The sequence below is a fragment of the Perna viridis genome, chromosome 3, assembly GCF_037379345.1.
Source record: "Perna viridis isolate PV_CMFRI_1.1 ecotype Kerala chromosome 3, ASM3737934v1, whole genome shotgun sequence".
NCBI lineage: Eukaryota > Metazoa > Mollusca > Bivalvia > Mytilida > Mytilidae > Perna > Perna viridis.
The window spans coordinates 25,681,973-25,705,656 of record NC_142447.1 but is presented as its reverse complement, the minus strand read 5'-3'; the positions used below and the strand labels follow the sequence as shown (position 1 = coordinate 25,705,656).

Here is a 23,684-nt window from a genome sequence, read left to right as displayed (position 1 = left end):
AATTGGTCAAAGGTCTCTACCTTTTGTTATTAAGTTTCTATCTTTTATTACTAAGTTTCTATCTTTTTCTAACATTTTATGTTATTGTGATTCTAATGAATGTCTTTTGATTAGCTTTATGTTACTAAGAACTAACATATTATTTTAATTCTACACCTAACTGTAGTTGAAGAAATATGTGATACAGGTACATGCTGTATAAGGTTGATTATCAAAAAGTTTCTCAGAGTGTTCTTGAGTATCTACAAGGTATGAAGTAATAATGTTTCTTCTGGAAATGGCCCTTTGTGAGTTGAAATAAAAGAATAAGTTTTTTTTCACTCATTAGACAAATTCCACTGTGCTCCACTCATGAAAGAGACTTGAATTTCTCAAACTCAGGAAAGATAACCTGATCTTGAATTTTCACTCATGTAATAGCTATTTATCTCCATTTCCCCTGTAAATTGTAATTGTTTTAATTGTTTCTTCAATTTTTTTTTACTGTTCTGTATTCAATTAATATATTCTACAATGAAAACAGATACCACTAAAATAATGACATCAGGAACTACAGAAACCGTAACATCAGGAACTACACAGGCTGTGACGTCAGGAAATACAGAAACTGTAACATCAGGAACTACACAGACTGTGACATCAGGAACTACACAAAATATAATAACAGAAACAATAGAAACTATGACACCGGGAACTACAGAAAATTTGACATCAAGAACCACACAAAATATGACATCAGAAAGTACCGAAACCATAGCATCAGGCACTACAGTGCCAATAACATCAGGGACTACACAAACCATAAAATCAGGAATTACAGAAATTGTGACATCTGTCACTACAAAAACCATGACACCTGGGGCTCCATATACAGAGACAATGACAGCAGAGACCAGTGAAACAATGACACCAAGATCTCCAGAGCTCATAACACCAGTCTCAGATGAAACCATGACATCATTAAGTACTGAGGCCATGACACCAGGAACCATAGAAACTATGACATCAGGAATGACAAAGGCAATGAAACCAGGAACAACAGGAGACATGACATCACAGACAACTGACTTGATTGGATCAGAAACCACTTCTACCAGAGGTACAATGGTAACAGGACCAATAGAACAACTGAGTTCAGGAACCACTGAAATAGTGACTGTAGGAACAAGTGAAACTGTAACTGAAGGAACAAATGAATATATAAATGTAAGAACAACTGAGACATTAACTGAAACAACAACTGAAAAAATGACTGGAGAAACAACTGCAACAATGACTGAAGAAACATCTGTGACAATGCCTGAAGGAACAGCTAAATCAGTGGCTGGAGGAATAACTGAAACAAAGACTGAAGGAACAACTGTGACAATGCCTGAAGGGACAACTAAATCAGTGACTGGAGGAGCAACTGAAACAGTACCTGAAGGAACAGCTAAATCAGTGACTGGAGGAACAACTGAAACAATACCTGAAGGAACAACTGTGACAATGCCTGAAGGAACAATTGTGACAATGCCTGAAGGAACAGCTAAATCAGTGACTGGAGGAACAACTGAAACAAAGACTGAAGGAACATCTGTGACAATGCCTGAAGGTACAACTAAATCAGTGACTGGAGGAGCAACTGAAACAGTACCTGAAGGAACAGCTAAATCAGTGACTGGAGGAACAACTGTGACAATGCCTGAAGGAACAGCTAAATCAGTGACTGGAGGAACAACTGTGACAATGCCTGAAAGAACAACTAAATCAGTGACTGAAGGAACAACTGAAACAAAGACTGAAGGAACAACTGTGACAATGCCTGAAGGGACAACTGAAATAATGCTTGAAGGAACAACTGAAATAATGTTTGAAGGAACAACTAAATTAATGACTGAAGAAACAACCAAATCAATGACTGATGGGATAACAAAATCAGCAACTGAAGGTGCAACTGTGATAATACCTGAAGAAACAACTAAATCAGAGACTAAAGGGACTACTAAAACAAAGACTGAAGGGACAACTGCAACAATGCCTGAAGGAACAACTAAATCAGTGACTGAAGGAATAATTGTGACAATGCCTGAAGGAACAACTAAATCAATGACTGAAGAAACAACTAAAACAATGACTGATGTGATAACAAAATCAGCAACTGAAGGTGCAACTGTGACAATACCTGAAGGAACAACTAAATCAGGGACTAAAGGAACAACTAAAACAATGACTGATGGGACAACTGGTACAATGCCTGAAGGAACAACTAAATCAGTGACTGACGAGACAACTGAAACTATGTCTGAAGGAATTACTGAGACTATTATATCTAATGGAACCACATTTAGTGGTGGTGAGTGGAAGCACATGTAGCCTTTCTTTTGGTTGAACCCTTTGTCCTTACAATTCCCTGACATAAACATCCATCCATGCATTTAGTTGATTCTGCTTCACCTTCCTTTTTTATTGATATTTTAATGTTATCACTATTTCCTTGCCTTCTGATATTCATGTTTGCCCTAGTATTCTACGACACAAGGTTCTCCTAGGAACATTTTATTTACACTAACTTAGTTTGTTGTGTTCTTAAATGCTTAAACATTATAAGCTGCTTCACAATATTTCTTTGTTTACACATTTCTAATCATATTTCATTTTACTTGCTGATTTTTGCAGCATTTTTTACATGTTTCTTATTCTATAAGTACCTTATTAAGTTTTTCTGTACCAGTGCTGGAGACAAAGCAATTTCAGATGGATTGTTTCTTTATTTTCAATGATTAAAATAAAGAAGAATGCATTATAAATGTTTTCTTAGTTGACATTGCATGCTTACTATAGCGCTCATCTTGATCAATAATTCATTTGTTCACTCATTTGCTTTTTTTGTCATGGTAAAATGGTTAAGCTAATGTAGTTTAAAATGGAACTAATGTCAATATTCAATAATTTACTTAATTTGCCTAATTAATTGCTAGTGGTACCAATGTGTGACATAACTGTAAACTAATTTACATTGATGTATTAAAATATTTTCAAAAACTATTTATCAATGATGCAATTTTGAAAAATTAGTTTACAGAAAGCTAGAAATAGTTTGTGTGCCATTTTTTAACACTGTGAATGTTTATGCTTTTTGTGTTCTTTGGTGATAGTTGCATTGCTTTGCTTTGTGTTTACACTACAGAAACTACCACTGAAGGGTCCACTGTTGGCACAACAACTTATGAGCAATCCTCAACTGGTGAAATGACCACAACAGAAACCACAACTGGTGAAATGACCACAGCAGAAACACCAACTGGTGAAGCTACCACTGTAGAAATGACCACTGGTGAGGTTACCACTGTGACAGCAGAATCAACTACTGCCTCTGAGATAATGACTGACACAACTCAAACAGTCACCACAGTTGAACAAACAACTGAAACAGTGCAGACAACACCACAGGGTGAAACCCAAACACCAGACATAACCACACAACCAGAAACAACACAAGCTGACACAACATCAGGTCAGTCACTCCCTACTGGAACTGAAATGACAACTGAATCAAGTACTGTCCAGACAAAAACAACTGTTACTATGACAACACAAGAAACAAGCTCAGAAACAATGACACAAGCAAGCACACAAACATTATCTTCTACAATGGCTGTTACAACAGGCATGAAAGATACAACAAAGTCACTGTCAACAGAACAAACTACAATCATACAAAACACATTTAGTCAGTCAGACACAACCTCAAAAGACACAACTACTCAAAACACAGCAACAAAACAAAAAACAACAGAATCAGACACAACCACACAGCCAGAAATGACAACACAACAAACTACAGGTACACCTGCCATTACAACAAAACAAGAGACAACAAGTATTCCAGATACAACAGTGGTGCCTCTAACAACAACAACAGAGACAACAACACAAGATAGATCCACTGGTATGATGCAAAAACTATCCCATGTAGATGGCGATTGCACCCTGCACCTTACAATGCTAACCTCAGCACCATTGTCTTAGTTTATAATTATGCTTACTAGTGGAGATGTGGTTTTACTGTCATATTTTGATATGATGTATCTTAAATAACATTTAACATAAAGAATTTTACAGTTCTTGCTAAAAGTAATATACATTTGTATAGAAAAGTTTTTTTATACAGGTATCAGTTTGTCTAGCATATTATAGTTTTGTACTGTAACAGTACAACATAGTTTGACTTAAAGATAAATGTTATTTGCTGTTTTAAAAAGATTAATTTTAATACGAAAACAAGGTCTTTGGTGAAATCTGGCTTATATGAAGTATAAAATACATCCTGAATTTTAATTATAACTACAGTCATGTAATTATTCAAAATCACCTTATATTTTTCAGTTTACTTTGTTCTTTTAAATTATGTTAAATTTTTCAGTGTTTATACCATAGTTATTTTAGGGTATTATAAACTACTATAAGTTCTACCTTTTATTGCTTTTTATGCACTCCTTCTTTCATATTTATTCAATGCACAAAGTTCCTTTTAATATATTGTTATTTCACTATTTACAATGAAAACTTGTAAAACAATTTTTGAAAGTTAAATCAATGAGTGCCCCATAATTTGGTTTACTGAAAAGAGATGATATTAATGTGTAATTTATGATATAAGTTATGTTATAATTATTCATCATCATCCCCATCTATGATATCTAAATACTAACTGGTATTACTTAATTTTTGGGAGTAAATGTTATAACAAAGGAGTGAAGTTGTTAAAAATATTCCACATGTCTATACCCCCTTCCTTTCTTTTGCATTATTTATAAGGCATGCATTATTTGCACAGTAAAGTTTGATGTTCAAAGACAGAGTCCTGTCGCACACCAATAAATTGCTTTCATATTTTCAATATTTACAGCTGTTGAAACAACTAGTGAACCTATTACCACCACAATGGCACCAACAACAGTTGAAACAACTGTCTCTTGTATTGGTAAGTAAACATATGTAGTTTGGCCTCTGTATGTTTCATTTTCACCTTAAGTTTATTTTTTTGTTACTTGAGTATATAGGGTCAACTCTTTTGGTGTACCTGTGTATAATGATGTTTTGGGGCCAGCCGCAGACTACCCTGTGGTATGAGGGTTTCCCTCAATGTTAATTGAAGACCAATGGGTGGCCTTTGGCTGACATATTCATCCTGGTGGGATTGTTGTCTTTTTGACATACACCATACCTATTTTTGTTATATTCTAAATGGGGATACAATTTTAGTTGATGATTAAGATTTGCTTGTGGTTTGCTTGTTGTTTCCTGGTCCTGGGCATTGTCTCACAAAGCATTAAAAAAACTTGTAAATACTTAACAAACCAATGGGATTTATTTGGACATAAGTCTTAAGTTAGCTTTGTGAAATGATGCCTTGGATACAACTTAAAGTAATCTGTCCCAGGAACTTTTTATGGGAGCTAATTTAGCTTCTCTGTAGGTTCTTAAATCTTGACTCCCTTTGACAACTTTTTTGTGTGGTTTCCTATTGATGAGTTGTTAATCTTAACACAGAATATTCCAAAATGTGAGAAAAAGGCAATGTGATTGATGTTAAAAAGTTTTGGTCATTGTCTCATTAGTGTTTCTTCACATTACTACTTTGTCATCTTCTTGACTTCAAGAACATGTACTGTAAAACCTGTCTAAACATGTCTTAACCAAACCTCTTGAAGATTAATAGTTTTGTTCAGTTCAGGCTGTTGTTAAATTGACAGAATATAAATGAATTGAAACTTGTAGAAAGTTACCTCAGGGGATTAAAGCAGGTTTCTATTTTATTTCAGGTTAAGATTAGACAGGTTTCTTTGTACATGTATATGTTTTTGTTCATTCAAGTCACATAAACCCAATAATCAATCAATCAATCTTTGTATATGTCAATTTTTGTTCATTCAAGTCACATATTCATCTTTTGATTTTATAGGTGAGAACAACAGTTATCCTGCTCTAAAGGCAACAAATAACCCCTCTCTGACCTTTGCTGTTAATTCAGCCTTTACATCAGCAACCTACTCGTGTGTAATAGATCCTTCTGTAGAGGTGGGAGCTGTACACAAGATCACATGGTATGTAGGAACAACCCAGTTTAAGGATGAGACTCTGCCATCTGGAACAACATTAAGGACTTTAAGCTCAAGAGACTTCACAGATGCTCAACGAACTACAGCTCTCAATGATGGGGTAAGTTAAATTATTTTTGACTTGTATTGTGTCATTTGATTGTATATTTCAAATTGTAGATTAAAATGATTTTTGCAAAATAATTTTCTGTATATAATGAATTGTCATTTTTTATGGGAGAAAATATTAGCAGAGTCATTTAAAATCATGAAATTGTCATTTCATCATATAAACTTTTAGTCCAGTATGGTTCCTTAAGAGTTTGACAGTTTGCACAGTTACATGTCCAATATGTACCACCAGTTTGTTACACAATTGTGAAAAAATCTGGGATTTCTGTGCAGCCTTAATCTGATATTTGCTGTTGTCTAAATCTTCTGGATTAATTCATAATAAAATAATCAGAATGCCCACATAACCATGTAGCTTCCCTTTTTCCGTCGCAGTCGGTATAGTTTCGCTTTTTACCCTTTGACCTTAAAGACGCTTTTCCATGGAAACACAAGTCACCTGATCGCAGTTTTGTTTCCTGATTGGTCAAATACTGATAACTTAGTTGTGTTAGAAAAAACTGTATCGGAAATTAAAATTGTGTGTCATGTGTTATTTCCTGAATGAAATGTAGAAAATTATAAGTAAATAGAACAAATTTTACTGCGTTGGCTATCTTTATTTTCAAAGATAGTACTTGTTCATTTCTGTTCCTCATTTATATTTGTTTGGTAGAGTATTTAGACCTAGCATTTTGATTGTTACAGGTATCATGTGGACTCAGTGTGAGTAATCCTAACAGATGTGGAGATGGAGTCAGTCCAGAACAGACCTCTACTGCTAATACTGCTTTTATACAAACAGTAAGTTCTAATACTATTCTAAATTAATTCTTAGTCCTTTGACATACTTGATCTCATACATCTTTCATGATGAAATATTTGGAAAAATAAGCATGCGAGCATGGAACTAGGATCAAGCCTGTACACATTTTCATTATGATTTGTATGTTAAGTTTTCTGATACTATGTGAATGTGCTATGCATTGTATGAACAGCAACTTGAGCACTTTTCTTGAAGTAGTGTCAGTCATATACTTTTTGAGTATTCAATGGAAGGATTAGTTTTTAGCATTTTTATACAATTCAAGTGTATTTTTTGAACAATGTTAATGAAAGAAGCAGAACAGTTTGATTTTAGATTTTGAAAAAAAATGGATAGCCTAATCAAAGTGACAAATTTCAGTCTGAAAGATAAGTTCACAAAGTTGCAAAAAAATATTATATCACTTGAGCCTGGTGTATCCATCTAAACCATGAAAACAGATTTGTTCAACTTGTCGTAGTTTTCTTTTCCTCTTTCGTCTACCCAAGACTTGACTTTTTATGAGCAGTTTGGCAGGTGTTTCTAGAAAATCAGAGGATACTTATTGGAAAGGTGCACCTGGTACATGCTCCCAGTTTTTAGTGATTCTGAGTTGCTATATGTACAATTTTAGTTAATCTATGTTCTTTGTTGTGTATATCTGTTTTCCATGTCTGGTCTTTGTCCATGGATTACTTTCTGTTGATTTCCACTAGAATCTTGTTTCCTTTGATTACTCTTTTATAAAAGATATCAAAATTGAGATTCTCCTCAAGTTCTTCCTCAACTCAAAATTCTACCAATCAGATCACTTGAAATTGAAGATTTAAGGAAAACTCAGGATTTGAGGAAATTTTCAACCATATTTTTATTAAGAGACCAAGCTTGAAATAGCTGGAAAAAAGTAATTATTCATGAAATAGGTTGTCAACATTATTTACTTAAAACTAAGTTAATATCATGATATATGAACCCATATCTTGCAGCTTTATATATATTGTGTTTTTCTCATGTAAAATATATATGTTTGCTGACTTAAAATCTGTTATAAACTATTTTATAGGTGGACATTCCAGATGAATTAACACTAGTGGAAGGTGAACCATCTTCCTCCTTCCCAATAACCATCTCACAAGAATATTCCTTATACTGTGCCCTCAAATACAAAACTTCATGTGAGGTCAAGATTGTAGCTGAATTTGTCACCCCTGATCAGAAAAAGAAATGTTTCAATGGTGTAGTAATTGATCAGATAGTGGTAGAAGCTGATGCAATTGATCCATCATTGGCTACTTGTGGATTTAAATATGGTGGTACTACAAAGTCCTACTCTATCAAACTGAAAGCCAGAGTAGACAGGATTAACTTTAGGGAGACTCTTACTAGAGTGGTGAAGATTAAACAGATTGATACATCTGGTGGCAATACTTTAACATCTGATATTAAAACTGTCAATGTAAGTGACATCTTTTACTAAAAGCTGTCAATGCTGTTAATTTCAGTTATATCTGTCATTAAGAATGTCATTGACAGTAGTATCTACTTTCAAAACTGTCAATGTAAGTGAAATCTTCAATTAAAACTGTCGTAGTAAGTATTTTCTGGCATCAAAACTATCAATGTACAGTCATTATATTTTTTCCAATTTAAATCGAATTTTCAAGTTTGTATTTTACGATTATTTTTTCTTTTATTTAATGTATATTTGCTTCCTGTCTGTCAATATCCATTTTTTTTGTTTGCTAAGTAAAATCAAATTTGAATGTAAGTAGTATCTAGCATCTTAAACTGTTATTGTTATATATGTGATATTTGATAATAAAACTGCAATGTAAACATTATATGATGCCAAAACTGTCAGTGTGATGACATCTGATATCAAAACCCTCAAAGTCACATGGTATTTGTTATCAACATTGTCAGTGCAGGTGACATCTGATATCAAAGCTGTCATTGTGGTTTTATCTGATATCAAAACTGTCAATTTCAGCAGTATTTGATATCAAAACTGTCAATGTAGGTGACATCTGATATCAAAGCTGTCATTAAAATGACATTTGATATCAAAATTGTTAATATAATGACATCCCATATCAAAATTGTTAATGTGATGATATCTGATATCAAAGCTGTCAGTGGTATGATTGAGTTATTAGTTTTTGAGCTGGTTGTTTTTGTTTGTGAATGTACATTTACTTTAATGGTTTAAGGACAAGCAGACTTTTCTTTTCTGCAGTCATATATGGAATAAATGACAGGTTTAAAACATTGACTTGATTTGTAAGTATTTTTGCAGCTATGGCAACTTAGTCATTTCCTTATTCAATAACAGCTTCTAAAAATATCTAAGTAAGCTTCTGATGGTTTGGATACTTCTGTATCATATAATTTATTTTTATTTTCAGGTCACTTTAAGTGATACAAAGTCCAAGGCACAGTGTGCTGTTTCAGGAGATCCCCATATCAGAACATTTGATAGGGAGTAAGTTTATTCCACTTTTTTTCTCAATTTTCCATATTAGTTGTTTGATACATGTATCAATAAACCCCTCCTTGTCATGGAGAAGTTAACTTTTCTATGTGACCAGTTGTCACAATTTTTTTCACTTCTTCTGAGATGAATAATTTCAAACTTTCTAGCTTAGCTGTTTGATATTTTTTCCTGAATTCACATGTGAACACTTTTAACTAAATATTAATTAAATTCAAAAAGATATTAATGAAACAGTTATCTTTTGCAAGTTAGTCTCTGCACATTTGTGTATTCTTTTACAGAAACTTTGACTTCTATGGAACAGGAGAATTCATTGTCTACCGAAACCCTGGTTTTGATGTTGAGGTAAGATATAAATTTAAAAAAAGATCTTCATTCTAAAATAAAACCTATATTTTGATAAAGTTCAAGTATAGATGTACAGTATAATTCCTTACATTCCTAATGCAATCAGAAGTCTAATGTTTTGTACTGCTAATAAATTGGTGGAGTTCTATAATGGATGAAGTCAGCAAAGTGTGCTACAGTTGAATTATATGTTCATGAAATTAATTATTTAATATACACTAAAACTACTAACAGATCAGTTCAGTAGAAAGTCTTCTCATTCATAATTTTAAATTTGATTTTATATGTAAACTTACTGACATTGTTGTTATTTGAATATATGTGTTCCTGTTTTGTATTATTGTTTGTTTGTTTGTTGGGGTTTAACGTCCGAGCAGCAATATTTCAGCTATATTCAGACAATGTTTTGTATGAAGTATGAGTATGTATGAAGTATGAGTATGTATGAAGTATGAGTATGAGTATGTATGAAGTATGAGTATGTGTGAAGTATGAGTATGAGTATGAGTATGTATGAAGTATGAGTATGAGTATGTATGAAGTATGAGTATGTGTGAAGTATGAGTATGAGTATGAGTATGTATGAAGTATGAGTATGAGTATGTATGAAGTATGAGTATGTATGAAGTATGAGTATGAGTATGTATGAAGTATGAGTATGTATGAAGTATGAGTGTGTATGAAGTATGAGTATGTACAAAGTATGAGTGTATATGAAGTATGAGTGTGTATGAAGTATGAGTATGTATGAAGTATGAGTATGACTTGCAATAAACAAAATATGCTGTCATCTTCATACTGTCGATTCTTTCTGTCTTCTATCAGATACAGTGTTTAATAGTCTTCTGTGTCAAGATATGATTATCATGCCATATGTTTTCTTGTAATATATAGGTACGAGGCTACTTCACCAACTGCAGCCAAGGAAGTTGTATCTGTGGTGTAACGGTGAGATCTACTGATGATGTCATCAAGATAAACAAATGTCCGTCGGCAGAACAACAGCAATCAGAAACATTCCCAATAGTCAACACCATGTTCAGTAGAGGACAGTTATCACCCATGTTCAAAGTCTGGCAGGAATTGGATGGAGAAAGATATCAGGTACAATTTATAAAATATATAAAATGCAAGAATTGACTTGTTTCCCTGGTACGTAGGGTTTGTCTTAGAATGAATTGCTTGTACCCCTGGAAATTAAGCATTTTGATGTAAAAATATCCATATCACACATAGTGAGTTTGACTTCTAGTATATCAGTAACCTATTACAACCAATTACACATGACCTTATTTGTTATAGTGCTAAGAGCCATTGCAATACCATGATACCGTAAATGTTCTTTGAACTTTTCTATTCACCATTCTCAAACTAACCTACATATATATATATATAGTCAATGGTAGGTTTAAAATTTGTTTTTCTTGTGATTTCAGCTTATAGTACCTACAGGAGCTAGAATTACTGTTGTAAATGACCATGATCAGTTTATGAATCTCTACATTCAACCTTCAGCACAAGATTTAAATAGTACTGAAGGTAATGTATAATGATTATATTCTTGTATATTTTACATACTATTAGATTGATTTCAAAAAACCAAAGCAAATGAAAGAAATTTTATGTGTACCTTTTTTTAATTTATATGTACCAATACATTTTTTAGAATGAGTTTAATCTTCTGTCATTATGGCATATGAATATATAGACAAATTTTTTGGATCTGAAATGTCAAAGATACTTTTATACAGACTAGTCTGATCAACTCTTTGATGATTCTGAGGGAAAGTTAATTGTTACAGTTTCTATCCAACTACCTCTTGTCATGCTAGACAACAGGCACAGATCCAAGGACTGGCGGGTCAGGCGTATGCCCCCACCCCCCCCCCCCCTCCAACTTAAAGTGGTCAATACTGTGAAAGTACTGTTGTTCGTTGGGTACCTATTTTTGTGGTTTTTCTTTGGTTTGTCAAACCGTGAAATTTAGTTCCAACTAAACAGAAATTTCCCATTCCTTTGTATAATAGAGTTATCAAATTCATGAATTCAAAAACCTTTGAACTGATAATTTTTCCCTAAACCACAAAAATTTGCGCCCATGAAAAAAATTACTGTCTTAATGCATGGCAAATTTCACCTTAAGCTGTATTACCACTTGACCAATGTCATCCCATGTCAGACCAGATTTCTTCATGTTGATATTAGGAACCATTTGCTTTTACAATGAAATCTAAATTTACCATAACAATTTTGTTCATAGTTTCTTTTTTCCTTTGTATCTTACCTCTGATTTCAGCTTTGATTGTTAACCTTAAAAAAATAAGTCAGTTTTTTTTCCTGTAAATTAAATTTTTTGTTAATTTTAGGATTATGTGGATACTACAATTTGGAGAAAGAAAATGATCTACAAACCTCACAAGGGACATATGAGAATGTGGTAAACAACCGAGCTGATACGTTCTCCAGATATTGGAGGTAATAAATCTGAGATATTACACCCATAATAAATGTACTCAATTTTTATTGAAATCATAGCATGGTATTGTCCCATGTCTTTATTAGTTTAGTAGAGAATACACTGTTTACTTCTGTTAAATTTGAAAGTCGTTTGTGAAGAAATCACTTGTTAAACTTATACAGATCTTATTGTACCCCAACATTGACAGCTGGATGTATATCATGATTTTTGGGTCTGTCCTTCTGTGTGCTTATGCATCCTTTCCTTCTTTTGTCCATTCATCTGTTTTTCCATTGTCTAATATTTACATAAACAGATGGTTTGATTTAAGGGATCTTACTAGTTTAAAAAAAAGAAAAACAAGATAATCTGATCAAAACTTGTTGTTTTGTCCAGTTAAACACACTCAACTGAATATTTGTCTGTTTTTAAAATGAAAAAACAGTAATAAAGAATACGAATATTTGAAATCCATTTCAATTTTAGAATTATATAAATTACATAAACTAAAAATCTTGAATTTAAAGACCTTAACTGTATGCCAGGATGTTTAAAAACCGTGAAGATTCATGAATTTTCTCATTATAAGTTTGGTTGATGGTTTTGATATTTTTTACAGGACTGCACCTGCTGCCAGTATTTACCAGGGATACAACCAGGATATAAACAAAGCAGCTCCTGTGTATTGTGTATGCTCTGAAGGTCAAGCTCCAGTATGTGATTACTATAAGGATATTGATCTGTGTGCCATACAGAAAGATGGTGAGTAGATAACTGAGTTTTCATTGATCTATGTTCCATACCTAGAGATGGTGAGTAAATATCGGAGTTGTCATAGATCTATGTTCCATACCTAGAGATGGTGAGTAAATATCGGAGTTGTCATAGATCTATGTGCCATACCCAGAGGTGGTGAGTAAATATCGGAGTTGTCATAGATCTATGTGCCATACCCAGAGATGGTGAGTAGATATCCAAGTTGTTATTCGTGTAGATCTTTGTGCCATACATATAGATGGTGAGTAAATATCTGAGTTGGAATAGATCTTTGTGACATATAAAGAGATGGTGAGTAGATATCTGAGTTGTCATAGATCTTTGTGACATATATTGTAAAGAGATGGTGAGTAAATATCTGAGTTGCCATAGATCTTTGTTGCATATAAAAACATGGTGAGTAGATATCCGATTTAGCATAGATCTGTGTGCCATACAAACAGTTGGTGAGTAAATACCTGAGTTGTCATTGTTGATGAGCAGTTTATTTTTTCTTAATGATTATTGTTTATATGTGTTATCTGTTGAAAGCTTGACTTTTAAAAAAATGATAGTTATCTACAAAGGAGGAGAGTAAAGGCTAAAAGTCTATTTTCAAATTCTTGGTCCAGATATCTTTGTTAGTATTTGGTCCAGATATCTTTGTTAGTATTCATGGATTGTGATCATCTGATTTTTATGTAGTTACTTGATAAAGTTTGTCTAAATTAATGCATCTGTTCAGTCATCATAGTTAACTGACACATTTAGTCTGCTTTATAAAGAAAGCTGTCATGAATATAATGGAAGGAATATTTCAATAGATTAGTGTTACTTTCATTAGAATGTTATGTTATTCTGTTTTATAACAACAGGCACAGAAATCACGGATGACCTCAAGATAGAGGAGAGGATAAGGGAAGCAGAGGCTTCTGTTTTGAGAAGGAGGAGAAAGAGAGCTGTGGATAATGGAGCTTTTACATATGATCCTAACTTTAATGCTCCAGTAAGTTCTTATCTCATTTATGATACATTTATGTCAGGATCTGACTTGTGAGTGTGTGTATAAGTGTGGCCAAAAAAATGATATGTCTGTTTCCCGCTATACTACCTATCCTAGTTTTTTGTGCCTACCCTAAACATTTTATTGCCATTTTGGCTCAAGCACTGTTAAAGTCTAGATTGTTTCCCAATTAACTTAATGTAAAATGTTTTTGAAAAATAAAAGAATTTCCCTAACTATCCCATTTTTTTTCTTGCTGGTAGCAGGAAACAAGACTATTATTTTTTTTTCTGAGAGAGGTAGAGAATAAAAGAGGATAACAGTAAAGTACCAGTAGATTTAAGAATAATAGGTTTTATGTCATATTCATAGAAACTGAAAATGTTTTCTGTAAAGACATTTATTTTTGAATCTTGTGTAACAAAGGAGTATTTACTGGCTCATATACCAGATTCCAGCCATATTATCTAATTTTAATTTTTAGCTTGCCCACTTTCTTAAAAGGCCTTGATAGTAGAACCACTTTTTTATTCATGTATATTATTTTGCTCTTATGATATTTACGGATAGCTGTTAGACTCTCTATCCTTTAAATAATTTTCTTTTTAGGATGTTAACACCATCACATGGCAGAGTATCGGTATTTCAGAAGTTGAAGCCACCAACTTCTGTAATAAAGCTACAGCATCAGATGTATTTGCCAGTTGTGACAGTCTGATTAATATTGACACATCAAGAACATTGCAGTCTTGTCTGGATGATATTAAGGTATGGTATTCAGACCAATTTTACTTGGGTCAAATAATGTACAAATTTCAAGTAATGTAGAACTACAAGTTTATTGCCACCTGCTGATATTAAAATTAATTAGAACGACTGGCTGTAATGTATCATAAAATGTCTTCCTAAAATTGGTCAGATCCAATGAATAAAGTTGACATTGTCAAATCAACTGTGTTGATTAAAACCTATCTCCTATAGTTGACAGGAAGTTTATCCTGGGTCCAGGCAGTTATCCAAACCATACAGGAGCAATGCTATTCAGAGGTAACTAGTGATGAGAACCAGTGGCAGACTGATTCACAGGGAACACCATCTATACCAACAAATGTATCAAACAATATCTGTCTCAATGAATGTAGTGGACATGGAACCTGTAGTAATGGTAGGTGTCTATTACATGTAGAATTGCCACCAATATCTGTCTCAAGGGATGTAGTTGACATGGGAACTGCAGTAATGATTTGTTTTCCTAGCTAGGGACTTATAAACTATTGTGTCATGTATTTGTCAATCATTGGTCCTGTTGACTGTTGAAATGAAGCACATAATACAATAAACCTGTCTAAATCAAATAATCTGTTTTATGCAGAAGTCTTTCATTTCAGTTGTGACTCTACATAACTCAAAAACAAAGCCACTCTGAATAATTTAATTACTGTGAAAGTACTTTAATTCATGGGTACCAATTTTTGTGGATTAGGTAAGAAATACAAGTTTGTGAATTCTTGATTTCATGGTTTTTAGGTTTTCAGTATACAAATCAATGGAAATCTCCTTTTCACTGGGAACCAAATTTCATGGTTTGGCCTACCCACAAAAACCATGAAAAATTGTACCCCACAAACAATAGTACTTTCAAGTATACCCCTACTAAACCATGGGTGGTATATTGGAATCACCTTGTGGATGGATTGATTTCAAATTTGATGTGTGACTTGATATACATTGAACATATGTGGTCAGCAGTTCTGGTTGCTCTCATATATCTACTGTTTTGTGGGACTTCGCCACTTTTTACTATTTGAAATGATATCAACTTCGTGTGTGAGCGGTAGTATTCATAGCATAAGGACATGTGCAACTTCATGATTACTTCCAATTTGACCTTGTTAGTCTTGAAGAGGGTTAGGGAAGACTGGTTTCACTGAATAACAGTCAAAGTTGTCATAGCAACCACCTGTATTCATCAACAACCTATATTATTTTTGAAGTTTGAGGATACACTATCTAGAATCTAATATAATTTTTTTCAAATTTTGTTTCAATAAAAATCCACGAGAAAAAAAATAGTTCAGTATAAGTCAGCAGATTTTGTTACACACACAAAAAGACTTTCATTAAAACATTCCAATGTAGTGCAACTTATATATGATTAACTTGTATATAAAGACACCCTGTTTTATGGGACCATGATGTCCTTCGTCCTTGGAAGGGCACAAGTATGACAGGGTTGACTGTACTTATATTGTGGTCAGAGTCATCAGCATTGTATTAATGGTATTTATTCCTTACTGTAGTTTGCTTGGTTTTAATATGTACATGCAATCTCTTTTTTCAGGTGTGTGTACCTGTAATCAAAACTACTTTGGTCCAGACTGCAGTATTACTGTCCAAGATAAGCCAGTTGTACTTGCCTCTTATAGCAATGATGTATGTGATACCAGTAAACTTAACTGTACTGAGATGAATATTTACGGTGCTAAATTCATTAAAGGAACTGATCTGACCTGTCACTTTACTGAAGTTACTGTAAGTATATGGAGGAAGCCTGTCTATTCCAGACATCATAAGTACCTTTTAAACTGACATCTTCTCGTACCTGAGTGGGACAGTTCGTGTTGGAGATACTCCTTATTGACACTGTCTGAAATGGAAGATTTTTTTACGTAAAAGCAAATTTTGATGTAAAAAAACAATTATTTAGTATTTTTCATAGAAATTGTTGTGATTTTAACCAAAAACCTTCCACAAATCTTACTGGTACTGTTTTTTAAGGGAGATTACAAATTTTTCATTGATTTTGTGGGAGTCTCTCCCCTAATGTTACCGGGAGGGTTAACATATATTGTCATCATAAGTTCTTTTGAATCATTTTAATGCTTTTTTTCACCTGCTAAAATTCAAATGGTACTGTTTAGATTAATTTCACTATGTTTGATTAGTAGTTGATACCAAAACATGTTGATTTCATCAAGTTTGTTTTTAAAAGTACTACATTTTGTTGGGGGTTACAATAAACAAAATAGAGTGGGTTAAATATATATAATAAAATTATGACACATAATGGCTGAATGGACAAGGCAATACAACAGCTACAAGGAATGGGACTCTTTAGCGGACTTGCACTATTTCAAATCTGGATTTTACCTTTACAATTTTTTTTACTGTTTATTGGCAAATTTCTCCTTTGTTTGTTGACCTTGTAAAATTATCTCTTTTAAATAAAGGATTATCAATAGGCTTTCAATAAATATTGAACAAACCAAACAAAGAAACTTAAAATTGGTCTGAAAACCACATTTAATACTAAACTTATATATTGTGAGATATTAACATTTCCTCGTCTGGTTAATTGTACATATGTTATACTAGTGATTTTTGCTACCTAAATTAAACTTATCCTATCTGTTAATCACCTTGAAATATGTGATAATAACGTTCATCTGTTAATGTTCTATCATTATGTTATTAGAAGAGGAATTTCAAGTTACATGGTGCTGATGTGATAATTACTGTTGACCTATAAAAACCTATGGTTGTATAGAAAATTATCCTGAAATATTGTTGAAACTACATGTACTGCTCATGAACAATTTTCATTTGAAATACAGTGAATTAAGGCATTTATTGAGTACAGATATATCTAAGAATCATGCAGAGATTCAGTCTATAAAACTTTTTGGTCAACTTTCTAAGTAATGAGAAAGCAGGGAGAAGATATATTTTATAATGATATTTAGTGTGAAAAATTATGTGAAATAAATGTCTAAAGAAGTTAACCTAAAATATATTTATCATTGATACTTTTATCATAATTTTGACTTTTAGGGATTTTTGATGTTTTGGAAGATGACGAAATTTTTTACTTTTTATTTATTTGCATGATTTTTAGGTGAAGTTTTACTATAGTTAGTTTTCATACCTGTTGACCTTTGGAACAGTTCATGTTGGAGATTCTGTTCCATTGACACTGTCTCATTTGGGAGATTCTCCTCCATTGATACTGTCTCATGTGGCAGATTTTCCTGCATTGACACTGTCTCATGTTGGAGATTCTTCTCCATTGACACTGTCTCATTTTGTAGATTTTAAAGTAAAAACAAGTTTTATGTCAGAATTCAATTATTTAGTATTTTTCACCGAATATAGTAAATTTTACTATAACTCCCCACAAGTTGTACATTTTTATCTGGGGGATTCTTGATTTCTTATTGATTTTGTTAGTTTCTCCCCCTTAATGAAGAGAGTTAACAGGTATGAGTTTTCATAGATTCTCTGAGTAGCATACTGACTTATTATACCATGTGAATATCTTAATACTTCACTAAAAACAGTGCTTTAATTGCTATTTGAATTCTTCATTAGAATAGAAATTATGGGAAAGAGAACAGTTACTTTTCCTGAAATTTTGCATAAAGAGTAATTTAGTTAACTAAATCTAAAAGTGCTCAGTTGGAACTAAGAAAACATATTATAAGCTCTTTCTCATGTATATCTATATTAAACTGTTTATATTTAGGTTGGACCAAATGGAGTTGAACAAACATTATCAACTGAAACCAAAAAAGCCACCTTTAAGAGTCTCTCCCACGTTACTTGTCCAAATCCTGACAAGAAGACTGTACGAGTTGCCGTTAGTAATGATGGAAGCAGTCTAAGTACCTCAACATCCTACTACATAACGTACACCGGAGAATGTTACACATGTGAAGTGTCACCTAATGTCAGATGTATTACAAATGTAAGTATAAAAATGTACATGGCACATGTGAAGTGTCACCTAATGTCAGATGTATTACAAATGTGAATATGAAAATGTACGACACATGTGTGAAGTATCACCTAATGTCAGATATATTACAAATGTAAGTATAAAAATGTAAATCACACTTGAGAAGTGTCACTTTATGTCAGATGTAATACAAGTAAGTATAAAAATGTACATCACATGTGAAGTATCACTTTATGTCAGATGAAGTACAAATGTAAGTATAAGGATGTACATCACACATATGAAGTTTCAACTAATGTCAGATGAAGTACAAATGTAAGTATAAAGATGTACATCACACATGTGAAGTATCACCTAAAGTCAGATGTATTACAAATGTGTGTACATGTATAATACTGTAGACCAAAGATCTGAAATCTAACTTACATATTAATAATGTATGTCAGATATTCAACCTGAGTATTGGAGGTGTTTGCCTTTACAGGATCTCTGCCAGTTGTTAAAAATTTCACTGTTTTTTTTTTGTATATTTGGTTTTTACACAGTTCAAGATTATAATGATTCAAAACTGTAAAAAAATATGTTAGAGATTTGAGAAAACAGAATTGGATTCCAGTTGATTGACTTTGTTGACATGAGTGGTCCTTATCTACACTGTACAACTATGATTTTAGACAGTAGACAAATATTAAAGAATCCTTCAAAGTTATTTCAAAATGAGACAATTCATTAACAGTTGTCCACAGATCAATTGATTTGCACCCAAAGACATTATGAGGAAGTAGGCACTTTTCATGAAGTAAATTTTGATGTTTCAGCTTGCTAGCTCCTGTTTGATAGAATCTCAGTGCTATGTACAAGGGGCTAAGCACCCAACAGACTATTGTTTAGGTTGTGTACCTAGTAAAGCCACAGATAGTTGGTCTCAAATATCAGGTAATCATCTATTTGGCTAAAGAAGGATTTATTTTTTATGGTATAATTCTTGAGTTTGGAGAAAGATATTTAAAGTAATACAGATGACTTTGTAACTTAAACTCTTCCAAGAGTCTAAGGATGCTTAAAAAGGGAGATAATCCAATCTAACAGTTTTACATGTTGCCAGCTGGACTTATCATCCAGTGAGCTCATTCCCAGTATTTATTTTGGTTTATAATTAGATAAAGAAGTTCGAACAATGTAACTTGGGCCATTACAATTGAGATTAGAGCTAAAACAACCTTTTTTATACCCTACACTTTTAAAAAGCAGGTGGAATGTTTGTTGGTCTGTCCATCTGTTCCTTAGTACATTTGTTTATCCTTTTATTTTGTGTAAGATCATTCCTAACTGAAACTGAGCTAAGACAATTAGTTTTATATGTTAACTTATGTATAAATATTGTTTTGTAGATCCAGGTTGTGCTGATCTTGTACCAAATGAAGACGGAGCTCAACTGAATTCCGTTACTATAATAGCTGTATCAGTCACAATAGCTGTTGTAATTATTATAGCAATTTGTGTGGCTGCTTTTTGTGTTTATAGAAGGTAAGAGTTGCCAATGTTAATTATGAAGTACCCTGGTATTGAATTACAGTAACCAGGCTATTCACCTTTAGCAAGCCTCTAATTTACTTCAAAGTTACTTCATTTATTTTCCTTAAAGAAGGTTTTTTTTTAAAATTTAATTTTAATTTTTTAAATTTTTACAAACTAACCATCCCTTTAAATGTACATTTCGAGTGCAATGCATTGAACATTTTTTTTTTCAATTTGCATATTGAATTTCATTCCATAATTTCATGGTTCCATTAGTGAAAGTTTGCTGTCTGAGTTTCAGCCAATGTTTCAAGCATTCACTCTTTAATTGTACCTTTTTTTCATTGTATATACATGTATTTAATGTGAAATTGACTTATAAGAATTGAAAAAAATAAATTTTGTTGTATTTATTTTAGAACCAAATTAAGAAAAGAAAGACTAGAAAGCTTAGCAGGTAACCAGTCAGAAATAGAATATAGATCTAAGAATCCAAAAGCTATGTTGCCATATTACCCACCAGGTCACGAATGGGTCCACCAATACGACCAACCCACATATTCTAACATGTACAGACCACAGAGAATAGCATTTTACGACAACCGAGCGGCATTAGATGATTATTTTGAGGATTGAATTAGTGATTTACGTGACCATGACACTCATCACTTTGTCAGGGCATACTGAAGTTTTGTTGTTATAGATTATGTTAAAAATTGTATATTTTTGTATAATGAATATTTACTACAGGAATCATTATGTATTTCATTAATTCAAAGTGTGTTTCTTTCTTTAAACAAGTGCTAAATCTATGCTTATTTATATTACAAGATATTCTGCCAGATTGACATTATTTAAATATTTTCAAGAATTTTTTATATTTTATATTTCTTACTCTTTCAATGTTATGTTTGTTTGATTTTAAATTAATTCTTCATTCATATGTTGACAAAAATATTTTTGAAATTTGATCCAAGAAGAATTTTTGAAATATTTTTATCTTTTGTTCATCCACTAATTACAATTTACTTAGTGCTCATATGAAATATTAACAATTAAATATCTTACTAAAATGTAATTGCTGCAGAGCAATTAAAAAATACAGCTTTAATGCTTTTGTATGTAAATTTTGAATAATTAATGGAGAACTCAAAAGAAAATTTCAAAGCATTTTCATTCTGTTTACTTTATATTTGTTGTCTCATATTTTGTTATTCTGTCAAAATAGAACTTCATAAATTTACCGTAAATTGTATTTAATTGTAAAAAAAAAAGATAATAAATTTTCCCGCTCATTCAATGTTTTCCACCAAGTACAATTTTTTTTTCAATACTTGATTTTTCAGTTTATTATAATATTAAACCGGGAGCACATGACATTCTTGATCATAGTATTATGTTGCTATATCAGAACTTTTTGTCGATCAAATAGTCTAAAAATTACCTAATGGAATGTAAGTCTCAAGTTATTTCAGTCAAATATATTTTGATCTGTGATCACTTACATCTAATGTTTTGAGAGACAGTATCACATTGTGTATAACTGTATATACATGACATGACAATGAAATGGGTACAATGTGTTCATCTTTCAATATGTAAAAATTGAATGTGTTTATATTGTTAACAGATCTATTATTTTTTTCATTTCATGGGTTTAAAAAGTATACATTTAAGTGTCTGTCTTTGAGAAAACAATGCAAAATTGAGAACATATTTTAAAAGGGGGTTAGGAATTCCAATAATGGATACATTACTTACTACAATTTTTTTTAGATCAATGTACAACATTATATCTACCAGTGCTCCCTCTCTTTGAGATTTTACTACATACTCAGTGTACTGAAAGCTTTAATGTGATACTCCATATTTGAAAATTTCCCAGTATTTTGTAAGATATAATTTATCATTATTAGCATAATAAGAATCATATTCTCATCCAGCTATATTTACTTTACTTTTGTCAACTATGCAGCATGATGTTAAATATGTAAGAGTTATTTGTACTTGAACCAAATATTGTATGCATTTTCAAGTCTTTTATTGAAAGTTTTATAATAAAATTTATATTTTTTATATGGTTTTGGTTTTTAAATGAAAAAAAAAAATATTGATTTCCATTGATATTACACTTTTAGTATGATTAACACACACACACATAAAAACATCAATATTAAAAATATGGATGCCTAAATTGGACACAAATGGATGATGTGAGAATTTTAACTGCTTACCTAAAATGATAGTTAAATAAATTGCACAGTCATGTCCTTGAATTTGAATTATTTTGCATATTGTCATCTTTGTACATATAAATAGCACTTTGGTACATTTTACTCCTTATTTTTGAGATAATTTTTTTGGCAAAGAATTATTCCCAAAGGAGATAGACCTAGGGTAAGGGACACAAATCTTACGAAACATTGGAACATTTGTATTCAGCATTAGACATCAATCTCGTGTAAGCATCAAAGTAACTTAGATTGATTTCATTCTGTTTCAAATGAAAGCTTGATAGGCTTTGGTAAAATTGTGTATGATATAAACATATCAATTATTTCAAGAGTTACTTCCCTTACTCTAAGTCTATCTCCTTAAACAAACAGATCATCATTTTTAATATTTTTTGAATTCTTCAATATACTTGTAAAGTTAATTAATACACCTAGACATAATTAAAATGAGACTATACTATAATTTCTATGATTGACTAAGCATTAATATTGTGTTGTTTACTTTATGGACAGTCTAGTTACTATTTCAATTATGTTTAGCTATAATGTTTGCATTCAGAACACCACTTTATCTTAAAGTATTTTTCCAGTTAATATTGCAGTTCACAATGAAGAAACAGCAGCTGTTTTTTTCAATGAAAGAAACTTCTTTCAAATGGTGTCGATCAATGAAAATATTTATAATACAATTTATATGTCCTCATTAAGAACCAAAGCTGTACTATGCTTTAGTGAAATTTATTTTCTCATATACTAACTTTGGAAGCAGAAACCATACTTTCCTTGAACACGGCACACTGGACCAAATATTGCAAAGTTAATCATTAGTGTTGGTTTGAGGTCAGTAAGTTTTGAAGGTTTCTGAATTGTACACAAGCTCTGTAGTTTCTTACATTTTCCACTTCCCTGCTGCTATAAATCAATTTCCCTTATCTAAACAAGACTGTATACAAAATGTATGCACTTGTCTTCCCTTCTACAGAATATGACCAAAATTAATTTCATAATTTAATCTTTGTAGTAATTTTTTGTTCATAATATTCAAAGGTTATATGAAACCTTAATTTTGTATTAATTTCCTGTTAATGAAATTTTATGACGATCTATAAAATGTGTGCTGAAAGCTAGGTTGGTTGGTA

At 32.1% G+C, this 23,684-nt stretch overlaps 1 protein-coding gene across 1 annotated transcript in view; it reads left to right on the top strand.

The window, feature by feature from the left end:
• Positions 1–22,387, top strand: part of LOC148621599 (uncharacterized) — a 137,986-nt gene extending 115,599 nt beyond the window's left edge. Inside the window, exons 131-150 of the mRNA XM_088576145.1 lie at positions 524–2,335; positions 3,170–3,496; positions 4,892–4,966; positions 5,948–6,204; positions 6,903–6,998; positions 8,063–8,455; positions 9,405–9,481; positions 9,775–9,838; positions 10,736–10,945; positions 11,278–11,380; positions 12,208–12,316; positions 12,919–13,061; positions 13,931–14,061; positions 14,668–14,826; positions 15,040–15,223; positions 16,400–16,590; positions 18,581–18,802; positions 19,612–19,729; positions 20,185–20,320; positions 20,731–22,387. Of these exons, the coding sequence (XP_088432271.1) occupies positions 524–2,335; positions 3,170–3,496; positions 4,892–4,966; positions 5,948–6,204; positions 6,903–6,998; positions 8,063–8,455; positions 9,405–9,481; positions 9,775–9,838; positions 10,736–10,945; positions 11,278–11,380; positions 12,208–12,316; positions 12,919–13,061; positions 13,931–14,061; positions 14,668–14,826; positions 15,040–15,223; positions 16,400–16,590; positions 18,581–18,802; positions 19,612–19,729; positions 20,185–20,320; positions 20,731–20,947 (5,024 nt within the window). The 3' untranslated portion in view covers positions 20,948–22,387. The remainder of the gene's footprint in view (positions 1–523; positions 2,336–3,169; positions 3,497–4,891; positions 4,967–5,947; positions 6,205–6,902; positions 6,999–8,062; positions 8,456–9,404; positions 9,482–9,774; positions 9,839–10,735; positions 10,946–11,277; positions 11,381–12,207; positions 12,317–12,918; positions 13,062–13,930; positions 14,062–14,667; positions 14,827–15,039; positions 15,224–16,399; positions 16,591–18,580; positions 18,803–19,611; positions 19,730–20,184; positions 20,321–20,730) is intronic.
• The last annotated feature ends 1,297 nt before the right edge of the window (positions 22,388–23,684 follow it).